This window comes from Ictidomys tridecemlineatus, chromosome 14 (assembly GCF_052094955.1).
Source record: "Ictidomys tridecemlineatus isolate mIctTri1 chromosome 14, mIctTri1.hap1, whole genome shotgun sequence".
Lineage (NCBI taxonomy): Eukaryota > Metazoa > Chordata > Mammalia > Rodentia > Sciuridae > Ictidomys > Ictidomys tridecemlineatus.
In genome coordinates this window covers 38,549,381-38,563,308 of record NC_135490.1, presented here as the reverse complement: position 1 = coordinate 38,563,308, position 13,928 = coordinate 38,549,381, and the positions used below count along the sequence as shown (strand labels likewise).

Genomic DNA, 13,928 nt, shown 5'->3' with positions numbered 1-13,928 from the left:
GTTGTGGCTCAGTGATAGAGCGATCGATCACCTAGCACGTGTGGGGCGTTGGGTTCGGTCCTCAGCACCACATAAAAATAAAATAGAGGTATTGTCCAATTGCAACTAAAGCAAAATATTTTAAAAAGTAAAAAATAAAGAAGTACTATTAATGATATCTTGTATTTTGAGTATCAGACCACAACATTTCACAAGATACTCTCTCTTGCCTGCCTGTAAGTGAACTTAGTTATTTTTCCTGGTAGTAGAAAAGATCAGCCAGTAAACCCTTCAAGAACTACTAGAAGAAGAGAGAGGAATCCTGGGAGTTATATGAAAAACCTTCCTTTGATATTAGCTCAAGAACAAGTGAACATTAATCTCAAAATCCATGGAGTGGATTTTGTTGCAAACACTTCCAGTCACACTTTGTATAACAGGGATAAAGCTATTTTCAGAGGCAATTTCACTACCTTAAGTGCTCTCATAATTAAAGAATGCAGGCACCAGGACTCTGTCTTTTGTTTGGGATGATGTGATATATTGTTGTAAAGCCTGGAACTGATAATGCATTTATAGTAAGAACAAGCAGCCCGAACACTTAATCAAAACATGAAAGGGAGACTTGCGGATGTAGCTCAGTGATAGAGCATGTGCTTAGTAGGTGCAAAGCCCTGGATTTAATCCCTAGCACCAAATAAACAAATATGAAGGTGAAGCAGATTTGTTGGCAAAGTCATCTGGGCAAAAATGTACACAATAAAAGTTTTGAAAAATAAGAGGCTTGAATGTCATATATTTAGAAGGATCCAAGGGTGGCAGGCATGGTGGCACATATCTGTAATCCTAGCAACTCAGGAGGCTGAGGCAGGAGAATTGCAAGTTCAAGGCCAGCCTCAGCAACTTAGTGAGGCCCTAAACAACTTACCAAGAGCTTGTCTCAAAATAAAGCACTGGGGATGTGACTCAGTAGTAAAGTTCTCCCTAGGTTCAATCCCCAGTAATAATAATAATAATAATAATAATAATAATAATAATAATAATAATTACGAATTTTAAAAGTTCCGAGGGTTACTGCTTGGGGTTTTCATAGTTTAAATGATGAACTTGATACATATTAAAGTGAAAAAGAAATGGAAGTGATATGAAAGGAGTTATATATCTGGCAAAAACTATTTAAAATTATGATAATAAATATGCAAAAGAAAGGCAATCTTATATAAATTTAAAAAGCACTGATCTAAAGAAAAAGGAGAAAGTATTAGACTTCCTATCCATACACTCTATTATTCTTATATCTCAAAGATATTTATAACTATAATCCTACTGATTAGTATGAATATAGAAACACCTTTAGCTTTGCTGAACTTGAATGAAACAAGTAAATCCTTGCTCTAATATTAATACATTGTGATTGAGCATGTTTTCTTGGACAATACAACTTCCTTTTATGAAATATTCAGGATCAGACTGAGTGGGGTTGACTATAGTCTCAGAGTTAAGCAAGGAAACAGACAAGAGCAAAAGAACATGGGAAATAGAAGCTTAGAAAATGTGTTGTCAAATTATAACATGTTAGACAAATGTCAATCTCTAGGTAAAGACCTGCACATGAATGTTGGTGGGGAGGATTGTACAGATATCTGCAATTTACTTTGAAATATGTATCTTTTTCAAAAATTGATTGATGGATAGAATGATGGGTAGTTGCATAGATATGTGATAAACATAAAAAAATGTCAATATAGAATCTGGGTGGTAGGTTGAAACTTCTTTCAACTTCGCTATATCTTTTCTTTTTTAATTTTTTAGTTGAACATGGACACAATGTCTTTATATTACTTATTTATTTACTTTTTAAATAAATAAATATTTATTTATGGTGCTGAGGATCGCACTTCCACAGCTCCAGTTGCATAACTTTGCTGTATCTTTGAAGAAGTTTTCAAAATAGAAAGTGGGAAATGGCACAGAAACAAGGACATTTCTTATATCATGATTATATAATTGCAAAAACAGCCCCAATTCCCTAATTCTTCACCTCCCTTTTGTAATGTCTCTTCATATCTCTCCCTATTACTTCCTTTCCCCTTAATCTGAGCTGGTCTTGTGACTTTTTTTCACCAATAGAAGGAAAATGGCTGCGTGTCAGTTCTGAGGTCTCAAAAGATTATGTGCTTCCGTTTTCTTCCTTGAAACCCTGACTCTGCTACAAGAACAAGTCCAGGCTACTTAGCTGCAAGATGAGAGAAGATCTAGAGCACAGCTGAATATTTCCATGAGGTCAACCTAGAGCAGTCAGCCTCCCACTGACCAGGATGTTGATTGCAGACCCATGAGCAAGTCTAGTGAAGATCAGTAGAACCTAGCCCTTATCAGCAAGCTACTCCACTAACTTATAGAATTAAGAGGACTAAAAGATGGTTATTGTATTGAAATCGTTTGTTCCACAATATTATTGTGGCAATAGATAACTGATACAGTACACATAATTTTGTATTGATTATGACATTACATTTCCTTTCAAGAAATAGAATATATATATGAGAAAATAATTCCTTCCCAACCTTGTTCTAGTTTCTTTTCTTTTCTTCCTAGTTTTAAGCAGCCACAATTTGCAAAAGGGATTACTGCTCAATAGATATCATTACCATCTGCAAATTATAGTAGTTACTGAATTTGTTCAATTGCCTATGACTTAAAGTGGAAAACACTTTAGTGTTGTTTTCTGTTGTATTTCAAGTGAATTTGCTATCAGGCAAAACTTACCTTGTGTAGTCAATAGGTGAAGATTTTTATTGCCCAGCCAATATTCACCATTTTTTTGGACAAAATTTCCAAAGCCATTTTCATAGTCATTCCATCCTCTAAAATTTTTAAAATGAAGTTTAATTTTAGCAAAATCCAAATAGACATCTGAAATATCCAAGGTATCCCTCTCCAACATCCACCTCTAATATATTCTTGTTGAGTTGAATCACCCTCTGTAATTCTTACTTAGTAAGTGAAATTTTGTTTAATTAATAAACTTCAGTTATGATTTAAAAGTTTTAACTTAAATCTCACATTTATTACTGCAAATAAATTTTTGTTGTAATTAGCACACCTGTTGAAGTCCTCACTGCCATCAGACCTCCTCTGAATTACAGTCCATCCTCCTCCATCAGACATGTCACAATAAACAGAGAATTCTGCTAGGCTCTGGAGAGGTTTGATTTTGTAAAATCCATTGCGCTTATAGCCATCATTAAAAATCTCTGAACAATCTGTTTGTAAAACAAGGTAATTAACAGTTGTCATTTGTCTTTTTTTTTTAAGGGAGCCTCTGAATAACATTACTTAATACCATTGGAGAAACATACATAATCATAATCATAATACATAATACATTGGAGAAACATGACATAATCAACTTTTTATAATTACATTTTGTACATCTCCCAGTAGATATGAGAAAAGTCTTATTTCCTTTCCAAGGATTTAATTATTATCTAACTCCTTGATATGACCATGGAGGGAAAAGAGTGAAATAGGAATTGTTTTCTGATTTATGATTTTTGCAGAGAACAATATAAAATACAAATTATTTGTATTCAGTTAATTATAAAATATCTATATGAAACTTATAGCTTTATTAGACAGCATAGTAGAATCTATCTCTTCTATTAAGCTAAAAATAAAGGTAGAAATATAACATTCAAACAATAATTTAATATTGATTATCTTAACTTAGAGCCTTATAAGTAATCTGAACATTGGAAACATCCTAAATAGTAATCTTGTTAGGTTCTTAAAACTTCTCAGTCTTATCAGATTTTTTATTAACCTACTGAAATTTCTAACAGTTACACACTCTTAAATGTTTTTGCCAAAGACTACCAGTTTCTATAATTCCTTTCATTTTTCTTTACATGGTGTTTCTTTTGCTATTGAAATAAAATTGCCACCAACCTGTCACTGAAAGGTTATATTTGTTTCTCAAGTGATTTGAGGGTAGGACAAGTTAATAAGCATTGGATCTCCTCTAGGCTGATCAGTGCAAACTTGAGAATATGGTTAAGCATTGTTTAGATACTCAGGAAGCTGTTTTGTAGGGTGACTAAAGTAGTGTCCACTACAAAGATCATCTCAGACTTTTGAATAAAAATGCTTTATCTTCTCTAACTTTCACATCTTGTCCTTATCATTTTCTTTAAGAAAAAAAATTATCTTCCTGATTGGACCATTTCAATCTATCTTTCTTTCTTTCTTTTTTAAAAAATTTTTAGCTGTAGATGGACACAATACCTTTATTCTATTTATTTTTGTGAAGCTGAGGATGGAACCCAGGACCCCACCCAATGGGAAGCAAGCACTCTACCACTGAGCCTGAGCCTCAGCCCTGGATCATTCCAATCTTTAAACATACTTTTAAGTTCTTTCTTTATGTTCATTGTTTTGATGCCAAATTGTCTACACTCTTTTGTTTTGCTACAGATAAAATAGGACTCATATTAAATAAGTTGAATGGGAAATAGGAATCAGAAGGAAAAAAAATAATCTTAGTCATGTGATAAAGTCCCCCACAAGGCTGAGACCAATCATACACTACTGCTTTGTTGAGATGTTCACCTTTGTGATGATCTAGGCTTTGTTTGTACATTTATTTGCAAGAGTCAAAGCACAAATGTTCCTTAAACAACCTCAATTATAAAGATGACCCTGTTTCAGCAATTTAACAAGAAGAAAAACAATGCAGAAATGATTACATCAAGTTAGCCCAATATTGTCAAAAAGCTTAAGTCTTCTGGTCAAGTCTATTGTATGACAATTTCATCAGAGTAAGCACATTTTAACCAAGTTTGGAAAGGAGCTTTTTGTTTACATTTCATCTCCTCCCAAAGAACTGAATAGCAAAGACTCATAAGGTTCAAGCTATTTTCCAGGCAAATGTGGAAATAATTAGCTATAATAGTTGCCTTTGGAAAATTTTATTAATATAGAGTTTACTGCCAACATTTTCAGTTTGTTTTTATTTTTTGCCAACTATGAATTTGCTTATTTGTGTTTCTTCTCCCCAGGAGAAAATATCAAACACAACTTAAGATGTAGGGCGGGGAAGCAAAACTGAAAAACAAAAACAAAAACCAACAAATAAATACACATCAAAAAAATCAAGGGACTGGGGCTGTAACTCAGTGGCAGAGCGCTTGCCTAGCATGCATGAGACACTGGGTCCGATCCTTAGCACCACATAAAAGTTAACGAATAAAATAAAGGTACGATGTCCATCTACAACTACAAATAAATAAATAAATAAATAAAAATCAAAACAAAAAATCGAAAAAGCACCAGTAGTTCAACTGCTTATAGTAAAAAAAAACAAGTTAAGAAGTCAAAGTGGGGAATTAAGAGAAAGGTGACAGCAGAAAGTTTGATCAATATAGCGTTTAAAATGTTAACTAGATATTTAAAACTGATTTTTACAATGTTTTAACCCACGGTATTCCCTGGAGAATAGGTAGGACAAGGGCAAATTTAGGGAACTGTGTGTTTACAGAAGGTTTACCTAAGTAAGGATTCTTGGATACTTACCTAGTACCAGAACCAAGCCAGAGCTTCCTGCCCTTTGTTTTGACAAACATTGCCTTAAACTGGGTGAGGTAAACACTGTCTCTGATCATGCAGAAAGCAACCCATGATAGAACTGAATGTTTAAGCTTCATCAAGTGACAAGCCAGCTTGCCAAAAGAGCTTTTCCCCCTTGTCCCAGAATGATGACTTAGGTTCAAAGCTGAGAACCAAAACAGACACTAAGTACTCCACATTCTCCACTGAAATAGTCCAGCAACAGAGATAAGCCTCAGTTCCATGTTGGGACATGCCCAAACTAGACCTGTCCCAGACACTCTCATACTGACGCAACACAAGAAAAACTTAAGAGGAGAAGTGTTGTTGGCTCTTTGGAGTATGCAGTATACTTGTAGGGTGAGATGGGTGGTCTGTTCTAAACACAAGGGAAATAATATATGATAATGTTCATAGATTATGCACATGCATTGAGTACTTCTTTTGAGCTAAATACTATATTAAAAATATTGGCTCATTTAATCCTCATGACAAATAGATATTCTTATCATTCCCATTTTATGGGTGAGGAACATGAGACACAAAGATGTTATATAATTTTCCCAAAGGTCAGAGCTAACAAGATGGGCAGCTGGACTTGGAAACCAGACTTCCAAAGTCTGCACTGTAGCCATTACACATGCCACCTCAAGAACTGACATAAAGACGAGGGGCTTTATGTCAGGCAGAAGGGGACATGGGGGAGCCAGTGGTCTTGCTGGTCAAATAGACAAGATGCCAAATTACTGTAATTATCACCAATGAATGTGAATTTGTTGCAGTAATATTTTAACTCATAATACAATGCACCCAAATGCTTGAAAATAGATTCAGTTTAATTATACACTGTATAAAAATCATGTGATTTATGCATTGTTTGCACAAATTGCTAGGTTGTTTATGCATTGTTTGCACAAATTGCTACCATGAAATGAATTAGAATTCAGAAAATAACTAATTTAGTAATAATATAGTAACTTGTAAATAAGAACAAAGATATTTATATTTCTACAGATCATATATGTGAGCAGTGTTTTGTTTTGTTTTGTAAATTTAAGGATACCAGAAACATACTTGGATGTGAGCAGTCTCTTATATATTTTGTATAATATATGGTATTGGGATTGAAGTCAAATTCCTTGTATGTACAATTATGTCAAAAGGAACCCAGGCACTATGTATAAATATAATGCTCTATAATGTCTATGATACACACAGTATATTACATTTTATTGAAATTTATGTGTTATATATTTATTTATTGAGTGTCTGACCTTGGTAGCCTCTCTAGCACTATTGGTCTCTACACTAAAAAATGAAGTGCAATTGAACTGTATATTTCAGATTTTATTCCCTCATCTCCTTTCATGTTTGTACCATATGTGAAGAATATTAAGTGCAAACCTACTGACTTTAGGGTTTTGTTTTAGTTGTGTATCCAGAAAAAGTAATCTAGAATGTCTATCATCTACCTTATCATCATAACACATACATACATACACATACACACATACACACCACCATCACCACCATCACCACCATCACCACCACCACCACCACCACCACACCCAATATAATGGTTTGTAATGATCCGTTTCTTATGACTCTTCTACCTAATTCCTTTTTGCACAATCAGCCCTTCTCTGACCTTGGCATTTTAAATGTCCACTAATACCTTGATTTTTTTCCTCAGTCACCTCTTGTTTCCCAGGATTAGTGCCCCATCACTCTCAACACCACAGACTTCTTCCCATAATGAGTTGCACAATAACAAACAATTGCCTACCTACTGCCATTATGTGACCCTTGTTGGTGACTTGTTCACATGGAATTTGATCAGCTACTCTGAACCCTGAGCTTGGTTTGGAATTGGGGATAATTATTCTTTATTTGCTTCTATCAGTTCTTACCCTTGAGATCATTTCTGTACTTGTCTTTTGAATTACATATGTTTTTGCTCATATCGTATATGATCAACGTGTTTCTCTCCTCTCAGGCTGTTATTCAAATAACTGTCTTGTCTAACTCCAGGGGTCTCTTTGAAGTACTTGCCTACACTTTCTTTCACCTGTTCTGCCCACCAACTAAATTTTTAAAATATTGAATATTTTTATAGGCCAGTCACTATGAGAGGTGCTGAAGATACTACTAACTAGACAGTTTGGCAGGGGAGATAGACAATTAAGCACACAGTTACAATACTCTGAGGTAAGTACAATGATACAAAAGGAAAAGCTCCTTCTGGTGTGCACAGAAGTGCTACCTCATCCAGGCTGCTGAGGCAGGAAAAGTTTCCTGAGAGAAGTGAGGGGAAGAAGGAAAATACAGAAGATGTTCCACAGAGAGGAAAGGGTTAATGAAAAGTCCCAAAACTGCAAAGAGAAGGTACTACTGAGAAATCAATATAAATTTAGTGTACCTGCCATATAACATGCAAAAGGAAAAGCACAGTAACCCAAATGTTCACATTCTGGTTCTCTGTACACTTTTTAAAATACCTTTGAAAATTATTTATTTATTCCTCCTGTCAAACAGAAATTTCATATCTTTTGACCAGTATCTCCCAACTCTTCATCTCCCCTCGCCCCCGTAGACTCTGGTAACCAACATTCTACTCTGTGAGTTCAAATTTTCTAGGTTCCCCCAAAAGTTATTTGTATTCTAAAATCTGACTCATTTCACTCAACCTAACGTCCTCCAGATTCACCCATGTTGTCAAAATGGCGGGATTTCCTTTGTTTTTTTTTAAAGCTAAGTAATGTTTCGTTGTGTATATTTACCACATTTTCTCATCTTATGCATCAACACCCTCCGTTGATTCCATATCTTGGCTACTGTGAATGGTGCTGAAATGAACATGGGAGTGCAGATGTCTCTTCCACATACTGATTTCATCGTCTTTGGATAAATTCCCAGGAGTGGGATTGCTGGATCATATGGTAGTTGTGCCACCTACTTCTGACTACATATGCTGCTTCCACAAAGCATAATACTGGGGCTTCCTTTGCCAAAGTGATCCCTTCCATTGCCAAACATACTTTAGTGCTCCATTTTGAGCTCCTCTGACCTGGAGGAGGTTATCATCCCTAGAATCGAAGACCTCCTCCTTTATGCTTTTCTTACATTCTGTTCCCTCTCCCTTTCACCACTCCCACTTTCCTCTTTTCTCTAGCTTTGATAATGGACTTGGGGTTGTTGGTTTCTGCTTCTCTGATCACACTGATCCCTTTTTTGAAGTGGGGTGCTAACAGGGGCTGAGCAGCAAATTCAAGCTCGTGGGAGGATGTGTCAAATGTAACTGTCAAAGATTTATATGCATCTTCCCCAAGGAAGATGGTATAAGGGGAATAGATATGATACGTAAAATGCTTGTTTTTATAATCAGGATCCTGCCTAGTTGTGTATATGATTTTGTTGCTATGGTCTGATTGTGTTTCCCAAACTTATATGTTGAAACTTAAAAAAATCACCACTCTGATAGTATTAAGTAGTGAGACCTCTATAAGGTAATTAAGTCATGAGAATAGACCCTCATGGATGGGATTAGAGCTCTTATAAAGGACTCCTGCCCTATGAGGACAATGTTTGCCTTCTACAGAGTCCACAGCAGCCAAGCACCATCTTGGAACCAAAGACCCAGCCCTGACCAGACACCAAGGCACCAAACCTGCTGGCATGTCTCATCTTCAGTTCAGACTACAGCCTCTAGAACTATAAGAAATAAATTCTTGTTGTCTATAAATTACCCAGACTCAGGTATTTTGGACAAATACAAATGGACTAAGACAACTGTAACAATTTATCTTTAGAACATAGAAAAGAAAATCATATTTATTAAGCACTCCCTGTGTGCTGGATAGTCCTAAGTGCTTTATATGCGATCATTTATGTAATCCTCACAGAACTTCTGTAAACTAGATGCCATTATCAGAACCATGTTATAACTGAGAAAATGGAGGCACAGAGAAGTTGAATCGTTTTTTCAAGGAAATATTGCTACTAATGCTGTAATTAATTCTTTGAGCAATAGGCAAGACTTAACCTTGGCTAAGTGTTTGGGACAGTAGGCAGGGAAATCCAGAAAGATCTGATCTGGGCCACTGTGATGGAGCCCAGAGTCAGTGTATGCCATTGTCCTCACTGTCACTGTGACAGCCTCTGCTGTGTGTCTAGAAAAATTCACCAGGAAAGGAAATCTCTTTTGACTTTCTTATTGCAAATCAGTTACATCAGAACATAGCAATTTCATGGATGCCTTGCTGGTTTCAAACCTAGCAGAGAAACCAGAAATATTATTGCTATTTCTCCTCTGGCTAGGGAATGTATGGCTCCAAATGTAACTGACTCTTCTAGAATAAGATTAATGTTTGGTGCCCTGTCTGTCAATATATGACCACCAGCTAACCATAGACTTAGGTAGTAGTAGGGTCAGGTGGCTCTCAGAAGGAGTTATTGCAGTAAATCTGAATGTAGGTTGAGCACCTAGGTCTTTAAATGTCTGAAACTAATAAATAAAACATCTTTTTAAATCTATAAGCATGTCTCAGAGCTACTCCCTCATTTCCCCCCATCTCTGTGCTATTATTTGAATGTGTGTCCCTCCAAAATGCATATGATGGAAGCTGACACCCAATGCCTTCTGGGAAGTGGTTAGGTCATGAGCACTTCACCCTTGTAAACAGGATTGGAGCTCTTATAAAAGAGGTTGGAGGGAGTGCCCTAGTTTCTTTCGTAGCCCTTCCACCACAAAAGATCCCTGCAAGGGATACCATCTGAGAAGCAGTGAGAGCCTTTATCAGACCCAGAATCTACTGGCACCTTGATCTCAACATTCCAGAACTATGAGAAATAAATCTCTATTAATGATAAGTTATTTTGTTATAGCAATCCAAACAGACTAAAACACCCTGCTTGATAAAAGAGGATGAGAACCTCTTGGTAGATGATCTGATTTGCTACTTGGTGGCAGATAGCAGAAGCCCAAACCATATCACAGTCCAAGTGTATTTAGGTAGGCATTTTTCCAGTATCCTCTGTTGATCCTCAAATGCTCTCAAAGAAGGATCGTGCAGGATTACATTTTGGGTTGACCAACATGATCTGTAACATACATTATTCTAATGATGATAGACACTCTTCTGAAAATGATACACTATTTCCCTAAAAGGTTTTCCCCATCTGTACTACCCATTGACTATTTTGCATCAACAAGATTTTCCTCTATCATGCATTTAAAGCCACAGGATGTTGACTGACACAATCTGTGTGTCTCCTGGATTTAGGAAGTAGGGTTCAAAGCAAAATTCATCTGTCCACTCTCTGATTTCCAAATGACTGCAAATGAACTGCATAGGAACCTACCTCACAACACCCCTTGCCAACTGATGTATTTATCATATCCCTTATGAATTTGCCCCAACTTGCCACTGAAACCCTCCATTCTATAGCAACTGTGACTCTCAGTCTTAGTGCTTCTGTTTGTCCCTTACCTCATTACTATTTCACTGATCAGTCAAGTTCTGGACAAACTGCAGATCTCCCAGAAGAATTTCTATGATACCTTCTAGTGAATTAGTGACAAAGTACACCAGTTGACCCTGCACCTGAGCAGTCTAAATGACACTTGAGCTACTTTTCATTATAAAGGTACTTGCTTTGTAGGACAGGTGATATCTGTGGTGCTGCAAAATGTATTAATTTGCTAAGGCTTCCATAATAAAATACCACTGAATGGTTGATTTAAATAACAGAAACAAAAGGTTCTTAAATGATCAGCTCATTATACACTTCAATGCATGTATCATTACCCTCTATGGAGAACTGTTCATCTGACTTCCTCCATGGGGGAAATATTGAGGAAAATTAATAAGCTATAAAATATACATATCAAAAAACTTCTCTTATTTTTCTTAATAAGTGTGATTCTTTTTCCTTTCCTGCTATTTTATTATACTAATTTATTTGCTCCCAACCCCAAGGCACATCAGAGTTTCAGAAGGGAAAAGTGGGCACAGTGGCATGTGCCTGTAGTCCCAGCTACTCAGGAGGCTGACACAGGAAGATCACTTGAGCCCAGGAGTTCAAGACCAGAATGAGTGACACAGGGAGACCCAGTCAGAAAAGCAAAAACAAAGAAACCAACAACAGAAAGAAAAACTGCATTAAACATGGAAAGAGTCACCAAAACAAAGCTCAAATAGAAAAATTCATAATTATAATCTGCCATTTGTACAATAATATTTAAAAATCTATCATCATAATTTCTTATAAAACTATAGAAATTCTCAGGTACTTAGCATTCATATTAAACACTCCCTGCACTCCCAGATAATATTGAAAACACTCCCAGATAATATTGAAACACTCCCAGATAACATTGAAAAAAAGGGTAAAATATGGTAGAAGACTTCTAAGATGTGTTTCATATTGCTTGTTATTCCAACAGAAAAAGCTCTTTTGCAAGACCTGAAGTGAACAAATAACTAGCATTGCAGCTGAGTATATGATAAAAGTTACTGAAAGACTTAAGAAAGTTCAATTCTGACCTGCATACTGTCTCTTGCCTCCAAGGTCAATGATACTATTCTCCTCTCCTCTATCGAGGAACTGGACTTCCTTGTCACGCAAAAGCTGTGCAATCCTGACCTGTTGCTGTTTGACTCGGGTCTCCAGCCGGCGCACCTGGGCTCTGAGCCGTTCCTGCTCCTGGAAACAGTCCTCGAGAGCCTGCAAAGCAACATGCATCTATGAATTATGAATTATGAGTTTTCATGGAAAATAGATGTGGTTAGCAATTTGGATAAACCAATGATTCAAATTGGTCTCCAACTCCCATTTGAGAATGTTACTCGAACCAGAAAAGTGGTGTGAAAATTTCTAATACAATTTGCTATTTGAAGAATAAGTGGCTTATGCTACTCCTGAACTCAAGAGTGAAATCATATAACCAGAATGACTATGCTAAGAGATTTATAGTTGTTGTCTCATTCAGTCCTCTTGACAATTCCATGAGGTAGGAATGGACTCAATTCTTATCAGAAGACTTCCTCATGAAAGCCCAGAAGGTAAAAGAACTCTGGACTTCTCGGCTCAAGGAACATTTCTCCATCTCTGCAGGAAACCACCTAAACAGTAAAGTGTTTTATAGCAGTTACTCCTATCTTTTAACTAACAGTAAAGTGCTTATGGAAGTTAATTTTATCGGTAGTATGTTATTCCCCATAAAAAATGAGGTTTTCAAATGACCTTTTGGTATAAATGGTTTTTAAATATAATTTCATGCTTATAATCTGATGACATATGGTTACCTTTGTAAGGGTTGCTGATTTAGACTCATATAGCAGAGTAGCCCACCCATTGCCACTGTTGGAAATTCTATTGGAACCACTTTAACTTTTTGTTTTAGTCTTTATTTTTCTTTCTGCTGCTTCAAAATGGCATGGAAAGAGCCTGAATTGGTTCAGTTATGTCATTTATCTTCTCTTGAAAGGCCAATAACCCAAGAAATGTGTAAGAGTGGACAAGTCTATAAGCTACGTTCCTTTTTTCACTTTTATTTATTTTTTTTGGTTCATGTTAGCTACACATTACAGTAGAATCTGTTTTGACATAATAATAAAAGAATGCAATGTATCACATTCTAGTTCAGACCTCAGTACCTTTCCATCCCCTTCACTTTTCCCACCCCCTGCTCCCTTCCCATTATTAATCTTTCTGCCATTTACCTATAGTTTTTTTTAAAAAAAATTAACTTGTTGTGTATATACACAATGGTGAGATTCACTGTGGCATATTCACGTATGTACATAGGAAAGTTATGTCAAGAGTCATTCCATTGTCTTTCCTTTCCCGTCCCCGCCCCTTCCCTTTAAGCTTTCTTCTATTGTGACAGCAGACTGAGCAGAGCTCTTTCAAGATAAAGCAAATGTGGCAGGTGAATTGGGAAAGAGAATTGCTGAGGTGGGTCTCCTAGGAAGAACTACTGAGGCCAAGACCCTGCAATAAAGACCCTTGAATACTCAATTCTGGGAAAGCCTCTGGGAGAATGGAAAGAGACTCGAGATAATTTTTTGCCATTTTCCCATTTCACCTCAACACCTCTCTCTATTTGTAGCTCATGTCATGATCTCTTCTGCTAATTAAAAATGTTTACTTCTCTAGGGAGGGTGCATGGGAGCAGGAAAGATGGTGGAATGAGATGGACATTGTTGCCCTAGGTACCCATAGTGCAACTCTACATCGTGTACAACCATAGAAATGTGAAGTTGTGCTGCAATTGTGTACAAAGAATCAAAATGCATCCTGCTATCATACATACCTAATTAAAATTAATTAATTAATTT

The 13,928-nt window shown here is 36.4% G+C and overlaps 1 protein-coding gene across 3 annotated transcripts in view; it reads right to left on the bottom strand.

Annotated features, from left to right (window-relative positions):
- Nucleotides 1-13,928, bottom strand: part of Fgl1 (fibrinogen like 1) — a 33,780-nt gene that overhangs the window by 5,207 nt on the left and 14,645 nt on the right. For all 3 annotated transcript variants that reach the window (XM_005334307.4, XM_078031076.1, XM_078031077.1), the window contains exons 3-5: nucleotides 12,132-12,312; nucleotides 3,086-3,245; nucleotides 2,749-2,846 (exon numbers count right to left, since the gene is read on the bottom strand). In XM_005334307.4, coding sequence (XP_005334364.1) covers nucleotides 2,749-2,846; nucleotides 3,086-3,245; nucleotides 12,132-12,312 — 439 coding nt within the window. The remainder of the gene's footprint in view (nucleotides 1-2,748; nucleotides 2,847-3,085; nucleotides 3,246-12,131; nucleotides 12,313-13,928) is intronic.